This window comes from Abrus precatorius, unplaced genomic scaffold (genome assembly GCF_003935025.1).
Source record: "Abrus precatorius isolate BTA unplaced genomic scaffold, Abrus_2018 Scaffold7, whole genome shotgun sequence".
NCBI lineage: Eukaryota > Viridiplantae > Streptophyta > Magnoliopsida > Fabales > Fabaceae > Abrus > Abrus precatorius.
The window spans coordinates 34,598,380-34,615,445 of record NW_020874417.1 but is presented as its reverse complement, the minus strand read 5'-3'; the positions used below and the strand labels follow the sequence as shown (position 1 = coordinate 34,615,445).

Sequence of the window (17,066 nt, the reverse complement as noted above, 5' to 3'; positions counted from 1 at the left end):
AGTTATACTTCAACAATTTTTTTAACGTAGTCATAAATTATTAAAATAAGATTTCAATTAACAAAAAGTATTAAAAACACATAAAAGTTGTCCTAAACCTCGTATAATAACAAAAAGCATTCATTTTTAATATAGAAATTAAGCAAATAAATGTTAATGATTGTAATGGAAAACTATTTATCATACCAAAAATACAAAATTATGATAAACATTATAATTTTTAATGAATAATTATTTTTAAATCCGTAAAATTAAAAAAAAAAACTGATTAAAAAAAAGTTGTAATGTTTCACCACCAGACGTTTATGATTTTTTTTGGGTCGTGATTTGATTTACGAATTTGTTAAGGCCTCTTTGCCCAGTAAATTAGACAGCGTGGGTCAGAAGGTGATTTGAGTCGAACTGGCCCAGGTTGTTTGGTGTAGAGTCGTTTTACTTTTCAGTCCTTCGCCATCTCGCATCTCAGAGTCTGAAGCAGCTACCGGAGAGAGAGAGAGAGAGAGAGAGAGAGAGAGAGAGAGATCACAGTAAGAAAAAGGAAAAACAGAATCAATCGTGGATCGTTTGCAGAGGTAAAGGAATCGAGAAGAGAAGGAGTGACCGAAGATGTTACCCACAGCTTCCAAAGGACGTTCTTCTTCCTCCTCCTCCTCTCGACCTAATAACCCCATGTTGCTTCCCTACCTCCGCAGAATCATCAAGGTTCCGATCTCGTCTCTTTTCCACCTTCTTTTAATTCCCTAATCTCGTAGATTTACTTTCCACTCCTCTCTAGGATCTGATTCGTACTTTTATAACCTTCCAGTCTCATTTTGTATATGTCTTTGCTAAATTGTAAACCAATTTGCTAGATTAGGTTCAATTCCTGAACGTTTCAGTTGTTTCGGTTGAAAATTTTATGGATTGGACTGTATAGTTCTGATTTGGAGAGTTGTTACTCGTGAGTGTTCAATGAAGTTTTTTCTATTTTATGTGGTGGATGATGTGCTCTCTCTCTAATAAGGAAAACCATTGCTAATTTGTTTCAGTTTTACTTGTCAAAATTTCCGACATAATTCATTTGTTTTTTCCTTTTAATGTGGATATACTTTTCATTGTTCATTGTAGTGGCAACAAATGGATATTGAATATACTTTTTGGCAAATGTTTCATCTATGTACGTCACCGAAAGTTGTGTAAGTATATATATATATGTATATATCTTCTTCTGTTCTTCCCCTGTTAACAATGAAAATCACTTATCGGTATCATGGTCTGATGCAACAACAATATGATGCCACTATTATTGGAGAAATTACACCATTGCACACACGGGCATACTCGACGGTTCTTGGTTGAGTTTATGCTTACTCCTTCTGTCTTGAGTGCATTTGGAATTTTGTATTATATGTTTTTCTGATATATTTTTTTTTTGGGTGCTCTTGTAATGGAACTCTACAATGGATGCAGCTATCAGCATACTAAATATCACAAACGTAAGTCTACATCTCACGAATATCTTTACTTTTTGGATTGATTGGTACATAGTTTTGAACATTGATTGGTCCAGCAATGTTTATTGAGCTTCTGTTTACTTAGGTTATGTTTCTTAGCTAGTCTTTATCTGCGATTGTTTATTGTACATTAGACTAGATACATGTGTATGACATGCTTTAGGGACAATAATAGTTGAAAAACTTGACTTGTGGACCTGATACGAAAATAATATTTACCATAGTGATGAGGAAGAGTACCAGTTTGTAACGGGAAAATAGAATAGAATAAAACTTAACAGTGGAAAATAGAACACAAGCAACAGAATAGTGCTCAAGTGCTTATCATCTTAGGATAACAAGCATAATAGAATGGTGGGATGGTGCTATTGATTATATCTGAAAAAAATTGACAGAACACATAGAGAATGTGCATTCTGGATTGAGAGAAAAAAATAGAATGGATGATAGGGATTAATGAACACTAGGAATAATAATACTAAAACACCTGAAATTGTATTAAAACTCGTGGATCTGAATCAAACAACTTTAGAATCAGAAACAAATGGAAAGTATTATCAAATAAAGAGACTATATAATATGCAGCACTTAATGAACACCCCAGATCTGCAACTAGCAATCCTTTTCTGAGGCAGAAGTCTTTGCCTCTCTCTAATTGTGCTAGAATCCTCCTTTCCAACCAAAGGTTGTTGCCTGTCCATTCTGTTTTTATACCAATCATGCTTTCCCTTAATTGAATCCTTACCATTTCCCATGTCCCCTTCTTGTTGTCCCCACTCCTTCCTTCCTCCCTCCCTTATTCCTTGTATAGATTCAGGTCACTTGTGGTCTATCAATGGATTTCAAAGCACAAGGAGAGTAAATTGTATGACTTAGTCTGGTAAAGAGGGGTTGAGAGAGACCCAAAAGAACATTAGACAAAGTTATTAAAAGAGGCCTTGTGATTAATTAGATTTCTGAAAATTTGATTTTTGACCGAACTCAATGATGTCAAATGATCCATGTAATCAACCTCATCTAGCGAGATAAGGCTTGATTGTTGTTGTTTTTGTAGTAGTATGTGAGAAGCTCTTTTTGACTGAGCTTAGTAACATCATGTGATTCGTGTAATCGACTTCACTGAATCGGATATGACTTGGTTGCTGTTGTTTGTAGTAAACAAATTGCTAGGTGGTTGATGATTTTCAATATTTCATAAACAGTTTGCTAGGTTCATGAATGAATAGCAGAAAATGCTTTCATAGTGTGGCTTACTAGGTCATGAGGGTAAGGGTTTGCTCATGGGATGAGAGCCTGCATTTTTTGTTTTCCTTGGTGTGAAAACAGTACTTTGAAAGGAGGAGTCCCAGCTCTCAATAGTCAGTTGTTTTGGGCAATTTGGTGGCAAAGTTTGCATCTTACGTCAGACTTGCTGACTCATTACTTGACTTGTGATTCTATGTAAATTTCTGTGACTCTAAAAGAGTCCAGTTGGGTCTACCAAGAACAATGTTATCAATAGCGGATGGCGGGTCATGGCAGAAAGCAAAAAAAACTGCCATAAAATTATGGCAGATGCCATGGCGGAATAATGGCGGTCATATATATATATATATATATATATTGCAAAATGTGATATAAAACTAGAAAACTAACTACATATAAAAGAAGAAAGGTTTTGAGAAAAAAAGAATAAAATGGTTGTACAATAGTGGAAAAAAGCTGAAGTTATAACAGAAAAGTAGAGAATTGAAATAAATATGGAGAAGGAAACTTGGAAGTGAAAACAAAATAATAAGGAAAAACGAAAAAATGGGAGAGTAAAACAGAATGGGAGAGGGAAAAACAGAACTGAAAAAAAAATAGGAGAGGGAAAAACTAAAAAAGAGGGACAGAGCCCAGAGAAACAAAATAGAAAATGGACATTGGAAAATAGGGCCTTCCACTCACAATTGCCGGAAAACAGCCGGAAAGGATGCCTTCTCCAGCGAAATTGGTGAAGGAGATGAAGGAGAAGTTGGCTTTAGAGAAGAAGGAAGAAAAATAGTGCAGGTAGAACCCTAAATATTTTACCCTTCAGAAAATTTACCACTTGAGAAGAGAAGGTAAAAATTTTAAGTGGAAAAAGTCTATTTTGCCCTTAAAAAACCCTAAAATACATCAAGCAAGGGCAAGATTGGAATTTCGCTCTCTTTCTCCATTACACTTCAAAAGTGCACACCCACAGTAAGACACTATAATTAGAGCTTAACCTCTGCAAAGAAATACTTCACAGCAAGCATTACGTGGCGGACTGCCGCTCCACAGCGGCTCAATAGCCCACTGCCACTCCACAGTGGCACAACAGCGATGAAGAAAGGAAGAAAATATGAGATTTAGGGTTTGGGCTCACAGATTTTCTTTTTGGAGCAGGTCTAGTCAATGGCCCAACTCAATTTTTCTCGCAAAAATGCCATTTTTCTACATTTTTCGCCATGGTCGCCGTTATCGCCATGCACGTAACAGCTGCCATTGAAAAACGCTAGAAAACTGTAATGCTGTTACAGTGGGGTCAAAAACCGCCACCAAATTCTGCCATGGCCGCCATTTAACAACACTGACCAGGAAACAAGTTTGAAATTGAGTCTACTTGATTCCCATACATTGAGGGGTAAACTTGTACTGTCCTACAAGCTGACTCACGAGTTTAATGACCTTGTCTAATAAATGATACTGATGATGTCAATTATTGATCTTATGCCAAAATTCCTTTTATCTTTTTTGACTGATTTTGCTTACATGGGCTGGCAATATTTCTGCTCATACAAAAGAGGCTTTGAGCATGTTTGTTCATTAACTGATATGGGTCTTGTCAAACTATTCATTCCCTTTATTCATATCTTTGTGTTAAATTGTATGAATGCATTTATGCATATTATAAGTTCACATTACCTATCAAGATTGCCAGGCACAACCAATGATGGGATAAAATTTAATAATTTCTCAGTTCACCTTTCTTACAAGTAAAGGTGCCTCTTTAAACATGGCAATTAAATTTTTTTCATAGTGAGCTGCTTTTGAAGATGAGCCATGAAGAACTCTGGCTTATTAGGCTTGCAAATCAACTTAATTTGGTGATACATAATGATGCAAAAGTTTCAGGGATACAAACTGTAGGTTTAATTATAATGCCTTTGATTTATCAAATGAGGAAATTTCATTTGGTGATTTCAATTTATTGTTTAATTGACTTCCTTCTTCTTGTCTGATATTAGAAACCAAGAATCAATGGGCACGTGATGACCCTGCATTTGTTGTGATCTGCAGTCTTCTTTTGGCAGTTGCAACTTTGGCATATTGTGCAGCGTAAGTTTCTCTTACATTGTGATGATGGTGTCTCCTTGTAGACGAGTAGCTAGTATTCACTTTACATGTGTAAAACAGAGTGAATATGCAACTAACCACTAACGTAAATCCTTCTATTTCATCTAATTAGCTGAAGCATGATCATTTTTGTAATTTCACCTCTTATACAAACAATCAGACTATTGCTGTATATTTTAGTATATAAGAATTGTTAAATTATCAATCATGAACCTAGTTTGATCGAATGATTAGTTAAATAGATTTAGTTTAGCTTTTTCCCCTTTCTTGTCCTTGCTAACTTTTTGTGGTGTTGTATTTTCCCATTCTTTTTCAGGTATGACCATAGTACTGCACATGCACTTCTTGTTGTCTTTTCCGTGTTGCTTTTCCACTTTTTATTGACTGGTGTATTTCTGGCAACTTTTTGTTGGTAAGGCTACTTCCCATAGGAAATATTACCATAATTTTCTCACTTGATCCTGATACCAAGGCTAGTGTATATTTTTTACCATGTAATCTTCAGGTTCCTGACTAATGCTTATCTTCGAGAAGAGGCTCCAAATAGTTATGTGGTTGAACAGCGTGTTGAATGGTAAGTTGAAGAATTTTCTTGCCTAGTCCACTTTTTTGTGTTAATTTAGTAGTTTACTTCTTCAATTTTAAAACCATGATCACCCTTGCATTATAATTTTATTGATTTTTTTCCAATAACTGATTTTATTTTTTTTTTTTATTTTTGGGTTTCCATGGAAGGATGTATGCATTTGATGTGCACTGCAACTCTTTCTTCCCAATGTTTGTTTTGCTATATGGTAATTTCTGACTCCTCGGTTAGTATATATTTCAATATGATATAGGTAGCTACAATATCTTGCATTAGAGTGGTACTGATGGCTGGTCCTTTGGCAGTGATCCATTATTTTCTATCTCCTCTGTTGGTGGCTCATGGTTTCATTCCAGTATTATTGTCAAATCTTTTGTTCATGGTGGGAGCTTCATACTATCATTATCTAAATTTCTTAGGTTATGATGGTAAATCTCTATCTCTCTCTCTCTGTTTATAGCTTATTGATTATTATACAAGAAATTTCATCTAGATCAGTTCATAGTATTTTGCTAATGTAGTTTCCTTGGGCGTGGCTGTATTTATCTGGAAAAGTGCTTTATGGCTATAGAGACTGGGGACTTAGACCTTCATTAATCGGTTCATTTGGAGCAGAGCCGTTTTAATTGTTGCTGATTATACTGTAGAAGTGTCAGTTATTGTGCTTTCTTGCATATTTGCATCAAGCACCCGTTCTGTCTCTTTAACTCTAAAATTCCTTTCGTATGAAGTGGGGATATTCATAATTAGGTCTGCCACTTTTGATGGTCAACATTGTGAATAAATTTGCATTAAAATGTTTTTGGCAAACCCGTTTCCTGACTATATAACTCTGAAATTACAAATATTTCTTTTGAATTGGTGTGAACTGTGAATAACATTGAATTAATTAATTGACATTCCTGGCTGTAGTTCTGCCCTTTTTGGAGAGAACAACCTTCTTCCTGTATCCAATTGGCATCGTAATTGTGCTTTCTCCCATTTGTAAGTATTGAATGTGCCTGCCATATCTGTTTTTCATGATGTGTTAAAATTGCATCTGAAGCCAATTTCTGATTTGCAGTGATTTTGAGTGGCTTCAATCCTTCTAGATACTTTATGAACATATACTTCAGCCATCATATATGAGCTTTCCAGCTAAAACTTTTGACCTATCAACGTCCGTGAGGTTATAGAGTATTGAGAGACCACAACATGAGAAGGCTTTAATGAATGTTTGTTTGTTTGTTTGAAGAATGCAATGGCCCAGCAACGGTTCCTTTTAGGCCTTCTACTACTACTACTACTACCGATCGAAGTTTGACTGTAGCAAGCCAGGGTAGTCAATGTATTTTTTACAACTATTAAATAGAATATTTGGTCAAATCAATATACTCATTGTAATGAATTTTCTTTGTCAATCTGATAGCTTTCTTCCCGACAAAGAACAATTTCTATTGAATATATTCTTTCATGAGGCTCGATATGCTCTCCGATTGAATGGTTGTTTCCTCTAGTCCCCATCACTTATGGAATCATTGTTAGCTATTTTGAGTATTCATTAAAAGCCAGTTACTGGTAAGAGGCCGCTTGGAGCTAATCAAAGCCTTGGGTGGGGGCTTTCTGTATGAATGACAAGTGCTCGCTGTGCATTGAAACCCAGTTTAAAAAAAACAAAAACAAAAGGAATACATGGATATCAAGGACAATGACGAAACTAGACTCTAAGCTAAAGTTAGGGGTGCCCCTGTTAACCAAGTTTTGATTCTCATTTTACATTTAGTCTCTCTAATTTGAATTCAAATTCAATTTTTCATCTTAAATTTAAACTTTTTATTATATTTTATATTTTTCATTATTTATTTATACAAATCAATAAAATGTCACACTTCCTTTACATTTTACATTAATTATTAAATAAAATTTTAAGGTGAAGGATTCAATTTGAGCATTTTAAAAATTAAAAAATTCAAATATGAATAATTAAAATAAAAAAATAAAATTGTAAATACATTAAAAAATAAAGACAAAAAGTGCAAGTAAACCTAATAAATATTATTATTTTTAGCAAAAAAATACAATTTTTATACGTGCACAATTAATTCTAACAATTGAAGTTGATAAAATTGTTTTTTTTATTTGTATTATTGTATTAAATAAAAATAAAAAAACCTGTAAATGCTTCGCCAGATATGGTAAGTCAAGTCGACTTCATTATCAACTTCAAGTCTGTTTCTGTTATTAGCTTAGCAAATCCACAATTATAGGAAATTCATTGACGAAAAACTAATCATATTTCCTAGGCCTTTTCGTTAGGTTGTCTTTTAGGTAGTAGGTTAGTAGGTAGAACTAACAAAATGGTTGCGAAGTGCAATAAAAAATTAGGATAGAAAATGAGAGGTTGAGATGATCTTAACCATTTCACATCATTCAGATTGGGTTAAAAAAAAAAAACAATCCATAATGCTCCTTTAACACATCCTTGGCCTGCGTCATCTTATAATGTCCCTTGCATATTTCAAGTCGTTAACGTACTCAATTTAGGTCTAAGGCAGAGTGAGACCACCATAATTTGTAGGATACGTTTGATGCACACAAAACAAAACACAGAGAGAAGCATTGACTAAGCAAGAATGAAGTCATACATATATTTAGTTTTCAAAATAATTTTTTTATTTTGTTTAATAATTTTATAAATACCAAATTTTGTCAATTTAATTGTTAATTTAAATTTTATTTTAAATAAATAAAGTAATTTTGCGAGAGATCGTTGAGTGGATATAATTAATATTTTTAATATAATTATTATATAAAATAGTTATTTTTAGGTTAAAATCATTAATATATATATATATATATATATATATATATATATATTTATAACTTTTAAACACAAGTGGAATATCTTCGGTTTAACATATTATATACTAAAAAAAATACGCTGAATCGTTATTGCAAGTGTGAAGACTGCTCCTTCGCATTCTTTTCGGGTCAAATGCTCTTTCCCATGTCTAAACATGCAATAAACGAGACCGGCCACGAAAAAACGTAGAATAAGTTTGAAGCAATGTATATTTTTATTTTGAAGCAAAATAAAATTACTAATTGACAACTGAACCCGATCAGAGATAGACTAAGGAGGAACAAAGTCTACAATTAAGATAGGTTTTAACAATATATATCTATAATTGGTTGATACTAACTGTAAAATATAAACATTTATATTATTTAATAACTTTTTTTTTATATAATGTGATATTATTAAATTCAATGTTAAATCATCCCATGTTACATATATAACTATGATAATTTTATGCATATAATAAGTCATATAATACTTCTGAAAATAGGTGTCCATGATTTTGTGTTATACCTTTTTAGATCATATTCTTATCTTCTTCTTCTTTTTTATCCTTATTTGAATTTATATGGTCTTGACATTTATAGTCTGGTCTTTGTATTAGTTCTTTTTATATTTTTGGACTTTTAGTTTCATTTGTTATAAAAAAAATGATTTATATCAAACAAATGAGTTAAATTAAAATAATCTCATTTAACTTATTTTTATCTTTAAATAAATGACAACTGGATAAGATTTGAATGTGAAAAGTAATGTAATGAAAAGAATGTATAAAACGTTATTTATTCATTAAAAAAAGAAGGCGTAAATGGTTGACTAAATTAATCCACCACTGTTAAATTAATTTCTTCGATTGTAAGTACGAGCACGGTTAATATATTTTTAACATTTTTATATGATTTATAAATTTCAGGTTTAGTTAAATAACAGTGGTAATTGTACACACAATAAATAGATTTATTTGAAGTAGGAAGAGAAAGATATATAAAAAAGGGAATATAACGAACAAAATGAATGATACAATAAAAAAAGGGTAAAATAAGTATAAAAATCAAAACATGGTAAAAATAAAACTGTTAGTCAAAGCTTATAGGTAAAATATTTGTGCAGGGATCAAGAGTTTTCCAAATTATTTTTAGGTGATAAGTATAATTAAAATTTGAATTTGTACTTCTGTTATCATGATAACGAAGAAGACTTATCTAAATCATTTTATGAAATAATTAACTTCATTCTAAACAGACTAGTAATATTAAAATATTGCAATAAAATTTATTTTGACATCTTATTTATTTGTTTTAAAAATTATTAATCTACTTAAAATATAATAATGTATCTTATAACACAATTTAGAGAATAACCGATGAAGAGTGCTAAACTAAAATGATATTTAGTACAGCTGATTAGTATAATTAAAATTTGAGAACAAACAAGTCACACCATTAATTCACAACGACAACAGAAGACAGCTTGCGGTCATCTGAAAACAAGGGAGTTTGTATAAATTATCTCCTAAAATAAATAATCACATCTTATTAATAAAGTTAAAATATTACATTGTTTTTTATAAATAAAATACTATTAATCTATTTGGTATAAAATTATTTACCTTATAAATAAATTTAGACAAACGCAAGCCAATAATGCGAACCTAAAATGGTTGTTGGTATACGTGTGTGGCTGAGAACTGTGTCCAAGAGTGTCAATTTCAAAGATTAGGTAAAGACAGAATAATCAAAATCAATTCAGCAGGATCACCCACAAAACACTCCTCTCAACAAAGTTGGTAATCCACCATACGCTCGATATCCACTTCTTTTGTATTTTAATTATAAAAAATGGTACAACAAATTCAAGATTATAAGGGTCAATCAAGAAGTTTGGTATGTTTTGCTTTTCATGAGAAACTGATAAACATATGATTGATAAAGTGAGTGAAACCAAAACAGAGAAGACAGAGCACTCCTTAACATACAGACGCAACTTGGTTCAATTAATTGAGGGTGGCACATGTCGTACTTGTATACTTTTACTCATCAAGTTTGCTGCCTTTAACATCCACAACAAACCTATATCTCACATCGTTCTTCTCCAACCTTTCAAAGGCTTTGTTAATATAATCCATCTTTACAACCTCAATCATCGAACTCAGACCCTTCTCTTTCCAGAACTCCAGCATCTCCTCTGTCTCCTTCATGCTCCCAATGAAGCTTCCTGTGATTGCCTTCCTCCCTACATAACCCCAATACATATCATTGAAATTGGAAGGTTAAAAAAATATTATTAACAGAAGACATGTATGATGTAAGTATTGGGAATAATACATCAAGTTAGTTCATAAAATTCAAAAATATTATTTTATATTTCTCAATTTCTAAAATCATCACAACAATTATCCTAACCCTAAAATTACAAGACTAAAAAAAATGAAGTGATGTATACTCAATAATTTGAGGTATCAACAAGACATTAGTTCAAGTATCAGATAAAAGAAAGGGGAAAGCAAAAAAGCCTTGAACTTCAAAAAGATGGTATAAAATTCATTCATGTGTGTGGCTTACCAAGCATGACCATGGGACTAACGAATTGAAGAGGGGTGTTGATGACCCCCATCAAGATTAACTTCCCATCAAGTTTGAGAAGGGAGAGATAAGGCTCAAGAGGGTGACCAACAGGCACAGTGTCGATGATATAGTCAAGTGAATCAGCAGCTTCTTGCATGGCAGTGGCATCAGAGCTGACAAGATATTGGTCAGCTCCAAGGTGTTCAAGTGCCTCCTGTTTCTTCTTATCAGAAGAGCTTATCACAGTGACATGATGGCCCAATGCTTTTGCAATCTTAACCCCCATGTGTCCCACTCCTCCAAGGCCCAATATTCCTCCTCTCAACCCACTCTCTTTCAGCCCAAAGTGTGACAGGGGACTGTACACAGTCACGCCCGCACACAACAAAGGTGCAGCTTGCTCTGGCTCAAATCCCTCTGGTATTTTCACAACAAACCTGGTTACAGCCAAATCAAACACATTAATAAATCAAATTAAAAAAAAATAATCGAGTTAATTAATTGATTAATCAATTACTTCTGCTCAACAACAGTGGTTTCAGCAAAGCCACCCTGCGTGGGCTTTCCATCGGTGTAAACATCATTATAAGACCATATTTTCTTGTTGCAGTATTGCTCAATATCTGATTCACATGCACTGCAGCTTTTGCAACAACCAACGAGGAGTCCAACTCCTACCAATTCTCCCACTCTGAACCTGGTAACGTTGGAACCCACCTCCAGCACCTCGCCAACCACTTCGTGTCTGTTTTTTTAATCATTGTTAATTAATCATCATTCGCAACAACAAAAAAAACCACAACAACTAACGAATAACTGTTAATAAATGAGCGTACCCGGGGACCATAGGATAATTGGACATGCCAAGATCGTTTTTAATTTGGTGGAGATCAGAATGGCAAATTCCACAGTAGTGAACTTTTATGTAAACATCATCAGGGCCTGTGTTTCTGCATTATTTTGTATGATTGTTAAACACGTGATAATTGGCAAGCAGGGACAGAACCATACAGAGGAAAATACGAAAAAAGAAGATGAGGTTACCTGAGAGTGAAGGTGTATGGGGAGAGAATCCCTGAAGGGTCTCTTGCGGCCCATCCAACTGTAGTTCTCTCGGATTCGATGCTACCCATGTTTCCTGAGAAATGGAATTTGAGAAAAGAAACAGAGAATAAAAGTTAGTGTGAGTGGGCTTTGTTGGTGAGTTGATTTGGGAAGAAGCGTATATATAAAGGGGATATAGCATGCGATGTGGGCCCTTCAAGCGCGGTAGCGGTAGGTGAATGGGGGGGGGGGGTTTATCGGATACGGTTATCCTGTACTCTCTCTCCTACACCTTCTCTCTCTACCTTACATTCATCGTTCATCGAAAGGTCACAATCCTCTGCTTTCCTTCTACGTCCTCCTTTTTTTAATCCTTACGCATTCATCATCTCCTCCCCATTGATCTTATTATAAAAAATTATTATTCTTCAATGCCTATTTAATGTAAGGTGTGAATGAAGATATTTGGTTTGATTTCAAGATTGCTTCGTTTTATTTATAATTTAATTAAAATATACTAATACAATATTTTTTATATTATCGTTTAATTATAAATTATTATATTTAACAATAGTTATTAATTTATATAATACTTAATTTAAAAATTATAGTTAAAATATGTTTTAATTATTTGATAATATAATTTTTTATTTATTATGTAAACCGTTCATCTAAGGAGATATCATGTCTGGTGACTTCTTTTCTAATTTATTAGGAAAACCATTTTTTGTCCAGTTTATGACAAAGGAGGAGTTTGCTTTATTTAAAATTTAATTGAAATGCATTACACTGTAGTTTGATTATTGATTATCATATTAATAAAAACATTTATTTTTGAAATAATTAATTTAAAAATTATATTTACCATTCATTCTAATTGAATGACAACATAAAACTTTTATACCGATAACATACTATAATTAATTTCTTAAAAGAATTATCAACTTTTTATTTAAGCTAAATTATAATTATATAAAATAAAACAATCATGATTTGGTCTAAAAAACAAAGAAGGCATAAAATTAATTATATTAAACATTTATAACAATTATCGAGGGAATTTTTTTATCATGTTCTAATATTAATTAATGTATTTATTAATTATAGATTTAAAGCTTACGAGTAACAACAGGTTACATATTAAGAACGGCCCAGAAGATTTGAAAAAGAATACATAGAGACAATAAATGACGAACAGTAACAGTAAACTATTGTATTAAAAAAACTATATTAGCATCTAGTTATAATTTGATACATAATTAAATACTGTTGAATTTTTAAATAATTACTTTAAAAAAACATATTCAAGGTGAATTTTAATTAGCTGTTAATAGAGGAACGTTTTAAAACTTTTCTAAATACACAGTGAATAAGAAGTTGAGAAATACTTTTTTTAATTACAGTTTATTGAATGATTGAACTTTATAATCTTTATTTTGAGAAGTTCAGATTGCTTTCAAATCAGGCTTTGTTCATCAAGATGGTATCAGAATTGGGGAAGTTCCATCGCTTTGCTCCACAGGAGAAGTGGACCATCTAGGATTATTATCACCATCAATTCTCATCCCATTTGTTTATTGTAATAGACGAGTAGCAGCATTGCATCATGCATACGTCAATTGTCAAATTGTCAACATGTTTAGAAGCTTTTGCTGACTGCCAAAGAAATTTGCACTATTTAATAATTCCTGTCGATCTTTGTGAGCAGGTGAAGTGAATTATTAAAAAAAAACGATTACAGTAGAAAACATTAAACAAAGACTTATTTTTAAATACATCAGAAATTTAAAGCAAAAGCAATAACGTCCTTCAACAACCTAATAAGTCTAAAATCAAAATATTCTGAATTGCTTCACCATCTTAAGTTTCAAGCAATTTAGTACCTCTAATGTATTCCACTCGCATATTAGCTGTTTAAAACCCATAGATAATTTTTAACACACATTAAATATTATAAGTTATAATAAAAAATTAGTATTTATTAAATTTTTATCATGTATTCATAAATATACATTAAAAAATAGTTATGCAATTTTATTACTAAATTAATGCTAATAAATTTTAAAATATAGAAGTTAGCCAATCACTGTCCCAACAACTAGAAAAGCCAGGAGAATATAAACTGTAATTTTTTTATTGTCATGCATAATTTCTAACCAATAATAACACAACACATATGTATATATTTTTTACAAAAATATACACGAGAGAAATCAATATTACATAATCATTGATGGACGGCTCCATCTAGTACCCCGTGACACTCTTTCTCCTTGTTAAAGGATATATCACCATACATAATCAAAATACATGTGCCATGTCATAAAGGCAATGTCCCACTTTTTTAACTATTAACGGATCTGAATTTTCTGTACTTTTAATTGAAACTGCGTTCTGAAGTATATTTTTGTTTAAATAAATTTTATTTTATTTAAATAAATTTAATAAAAAAATATTTTTAGTTTAAGTTAAAAAAATTTGTTTAAGCTATAATTGTAAAAATTTTAAAACTTGATCTTCTTCTTTTTTAAAATTTAGAAAATTTGATAAACTTTAATGTAATATCACGTGGTCACACTTTATGAATATATAACAAAAATTTAATTATTTTAAAATATGTAATATTACAACTATTTTTCAATCAATTTCACAAAGTCATCATTATTATAATTCTTATTATTATTTTTAATAATTTAATTTGATTCTAAATGATTCTACTTCACTAATATTTAGTACAAGTAACATACTAGATAATATATTTAGATATATTTATGTACGATGATCTAGTCACACTTTATAATCATAATATAAAAATTTAAATATTTTAAAACATGTAATAATGTAATTATTTCTCAATCAATTTTTTAAAGTTATCATTCCTATCATTCTCAACAATTTAACTTTATTTCAAATAGTTTTATCTGACTAATGTTTAGCACAAGTAACATACTAGACAATGCATTTAGAATATTTAGTGGAATAAAATATGTAAGAATATTTGATAATTAAGTAATCATTAGTAAAAAATAAAGATTTCTCAAATTTTTCTCAATTTTAACTTAATCAAATTTTTTGCCTTAAACAAAAATTATTTTTTAACTAAATTTGCCTAAATAAATTTTTTTAGCTTAAAATAAAATATTTTTGTTAAATTTACTTAAGTGAAATATAATTTGCTTAAACAAAAATACACTGCAAAATACAATTTCTATCAAAACTGTAGAAGATCTAGATCCTCTGAAAAAATATTATTTATTTGTCTTTGCCCCTTATTATAATATATGTATTGATGAGATACCTATTTGCTATCCATACTAATAAATATATTTATTTATTTAATATGTAAGTTATCAATTTAATTGTTCATTATTACTAGTTTTTTTATATGAATTTACAATTTATAATTTTCACGTATTTATGTTTTACTATAATAATATGTTTCGGTTCTTATACTAAATAATGTGAAATATAAAAAACAATCATGTAAACTTGTTTTAACTATATTTTTCTATTTTAAAAATTATATGAAATTATTAATTATATTTTAAGAATAAATAAATGTATTAAATTAAAATAATTTTTTAATTAATAAAAACATTTTAAATTTAATTTTATTAAATAATTTAAAATTAAATAAAATTTATTTATACTAATACTATTGTATTTTTTTATATTTACTTATATTTGAGACAAAAATAATTTTTTTTAATACATACTTAATTATGCATGATAAAAATTTATTATAAATTCATATGTAGAAATTTTTATTAAACGTTATAAATTTTAATATATTAATAATATAAATATTATTTATTTATTTATTATTATGCATTATTAATATATATTAAAATATAATTCATGAATCACAAAATTACATACAATCATCCCAATAACATTAAATGGTATTTTTTTTTTCTTTCGTTTCATTATTCAAATATTAAATAATTACTGTTCTTATATTCAATATTATATGTATGTATTTTTATTTATCTTTTCTATGCGTACTTAAGAAAATTATCCACTCCAAATCAAAGGAAATAAAATATATATATATCCACTTTACGTGAACGAAAATTATTTTCGTTTTTTAAAATTGTTGAGACAGAGAAAGCAAAACAGAACTTGGAGTCTGTGCAAGGGACAACACTGCAATGCTTTGGCGACTCATACTGTGATCGTGAAGGATTTCTGGTGCAGCCGTTGCTCCACAACGTTTCCATAACCAATCTTGAGAAATGCAAAAGGATACCCCATCTTCAACCACTTTTAATCTCAAATTAAAAATTGTTTTTCTATTGTCATTTTTATACATTTATTGACATTATTTATGTAAAATATTTAATTTAAATATATTATTGTTGATTTAATTAACTGATAGAAAAGAGTATTTCATATAAAATCTCTTTAAAGAAGAATAATAATAGATATTTTAAAGCTGTAATAGAATCACTTTAAAACCTTTTTATTTGTATTTACATTTTTTCAAGACTATAAAAGCTAAAAATTGTAGTTGAGTCAGAACAACTTGAAATCGATGCTTACTCGGTGGAATGTCAACAGCACGTTGAGGGACCAATAGGACTTAAAGATTATCACGCATGCGTAAGTTACAAACAGTTTCACTCAATCTTCGTTATTCAATTAGTGTTCAGGAATCTTCTTAGAAGGCATGAGAATAAAAATACTGTATGAGACTTAAGAACGTTCAAGAGAACAGCGAAGAACATAAGAAGTAGACCCAGATCCTGTAAGATGGGATATCCTTCTCTAACAGCTCCATCATTGCCACTGCACAGTTTGCAAGAAAACCTATAAATTATTTGATAAAATGTTCACCAGAAATTCCAACGACAGTCTACATGTAAGCAAGTGGTTAAGAAAAAATAATTTGCTAATAATAAATTAAATGCTTTGGCCTACGATATTTAAATTTTAATATTGTATCACATGATATTTTTTTCTTAAATGATAGGTCAAATAAAAAATAGAAAAGGACTAACAAAAAAACTGACTTGTAACATTTTAAAAAAACTCAAGAAAAAAAAGTACATGCTGAAGTTCAAATTTAAAATACAAACCATCACTAAGTTAAAAGCTACTTAGAGTTGAAGAAGAATATTAAAAAACAATACAAGTATGTACTGTTAAAGTTATCAAATTAAAAGGTATATTAACAAATAAGTCACTCTTAATTTTCA

General features: G+C 30.5%; 2 protein-coding genes across 4 annotated transcripts; one reads left to right on the top strand and one right to left on the bottom strand.

Moving 5' to 3' along the window:
* The first annotated feature begins 345 nt into the window (after positions 1 to 345).
* Positions 346 to 6,914, top strand: LOC113872223 (protein unc-50 homolog). 3 transcript variants are annotated; one of them, XM_027509602.1, is made up of 10 exons: positions 346 to 702; positions 1,108 to 1,175; positions 1,450 to 1,475; positions 4,727 to 4,817; positions 5,152 to 5,247; positions 5,341 to 5,409; positions 5,571 to 5,629; positions 5,727 to 5,849; positions 6,334 to 6,405; positions 6,485 to 6,914. In XM_027509602.1, the coding sequence occupies exons 1-10, from the start codon at positions 607 to 609 to the stop codon at positions 6,547 to 6,549; spliced, it is 765 nt and encodes a 254-aa protein (XP_027365403.1). In that variant the 5' UTR covers positions 346 to 606; the 3' UTR covers positions 6,550 to 6,914. The 3 variants fall into 3 exon arrangements, with proteins under 3 accessions (XP_027365403.1, XP_027365404.1, XP_027365405.1); XM_027509603.1 differs by having other exon boundaries at positions 376 to 702; positions 5,727 to 5,803; positions 6,485 to 6,897; XM_027509604.1 differs by lacking the exons at positions 5,571 to 5,629; positions 5,727 to 5,849 and having other exon boundaries at positions 398 to 702; positions 6,485 to 6,859.
* A 3,074-nt stretch (positions 6,915 to 9,988) lies between these two features.
* On the bottom strand, positions 9,989 to 12,026 carry LOC113871073 (probable cinnamyl alcohol dehydrogenase). Its single transcript, XM_027507821.1, has 5 exons — positions 11,869 to 12,026; positions 11,661 to 11,774; positions 11,342 to 11,569; positions 10,822 to 11,261; positions 9,989 to 10,492 (listed from the first exon to the last, which is right to left on the bottom strand). The coding sequence occupies exons 1-5, from the start codon at positions 11,955 to 11,957 to the stop codon at positions 10,290 to 10,292; spliced, it is 1,074 nt and encodes a 357-aa protein (XP_027363622.1). The 5' UTR covers positions 11,958 to 12,026; the 3' UTR covers positions 9,989 to 10,289.
* Positions 12,027 to 17,066: the final 5,040 nt, after the last annotated feature.

Bases quoted from the DNA above. Each gene is read 5' to 3' on its own strand.
- LOC113872223 (XM_027509602.1), top strand. From the start codon at position 607: ATGTTACCCACAGCTTCCAAAGGACGTTCTTCTTCCTCCTCCTCCTCT. The intron at 5,410-5,570 runs GTAAGTTGAAGA...TTTCCATGGAAG, and splicing joins GTTGAACAGCGTGTTGAATG to GATGTATGCATTTGATGTGC. The intron at 5,850-6,333 runs GTAAATCTCTAT...TCCTGGCTGTAG, and splicing joins AAATTTCTTAGGTTATGATG to TTCTGCCCTTTTTGGAGAGA.
- LOC113871073 (XM_027507821.1), bottom strand. From the start codon at position 11,957: ATGGGTAGCATCGAATCCGAGAGAACTACAGTTGGATGGGCCGCAAGA. The intron at 11,775-11,868 runs GTAACCTCATCT...AAAATAATGCAG, and splicing joins CCATACACCTTCACTCTCAG to AAACACAGGCCCTGATGATG. The intron at 11,570-11,660 runs GTACGCTCATTT...TTAAAAAAACAG, and splicing joins AATTATCCTATGGTCCCCGG to ACACGAAGTGGTTGGCGAGG.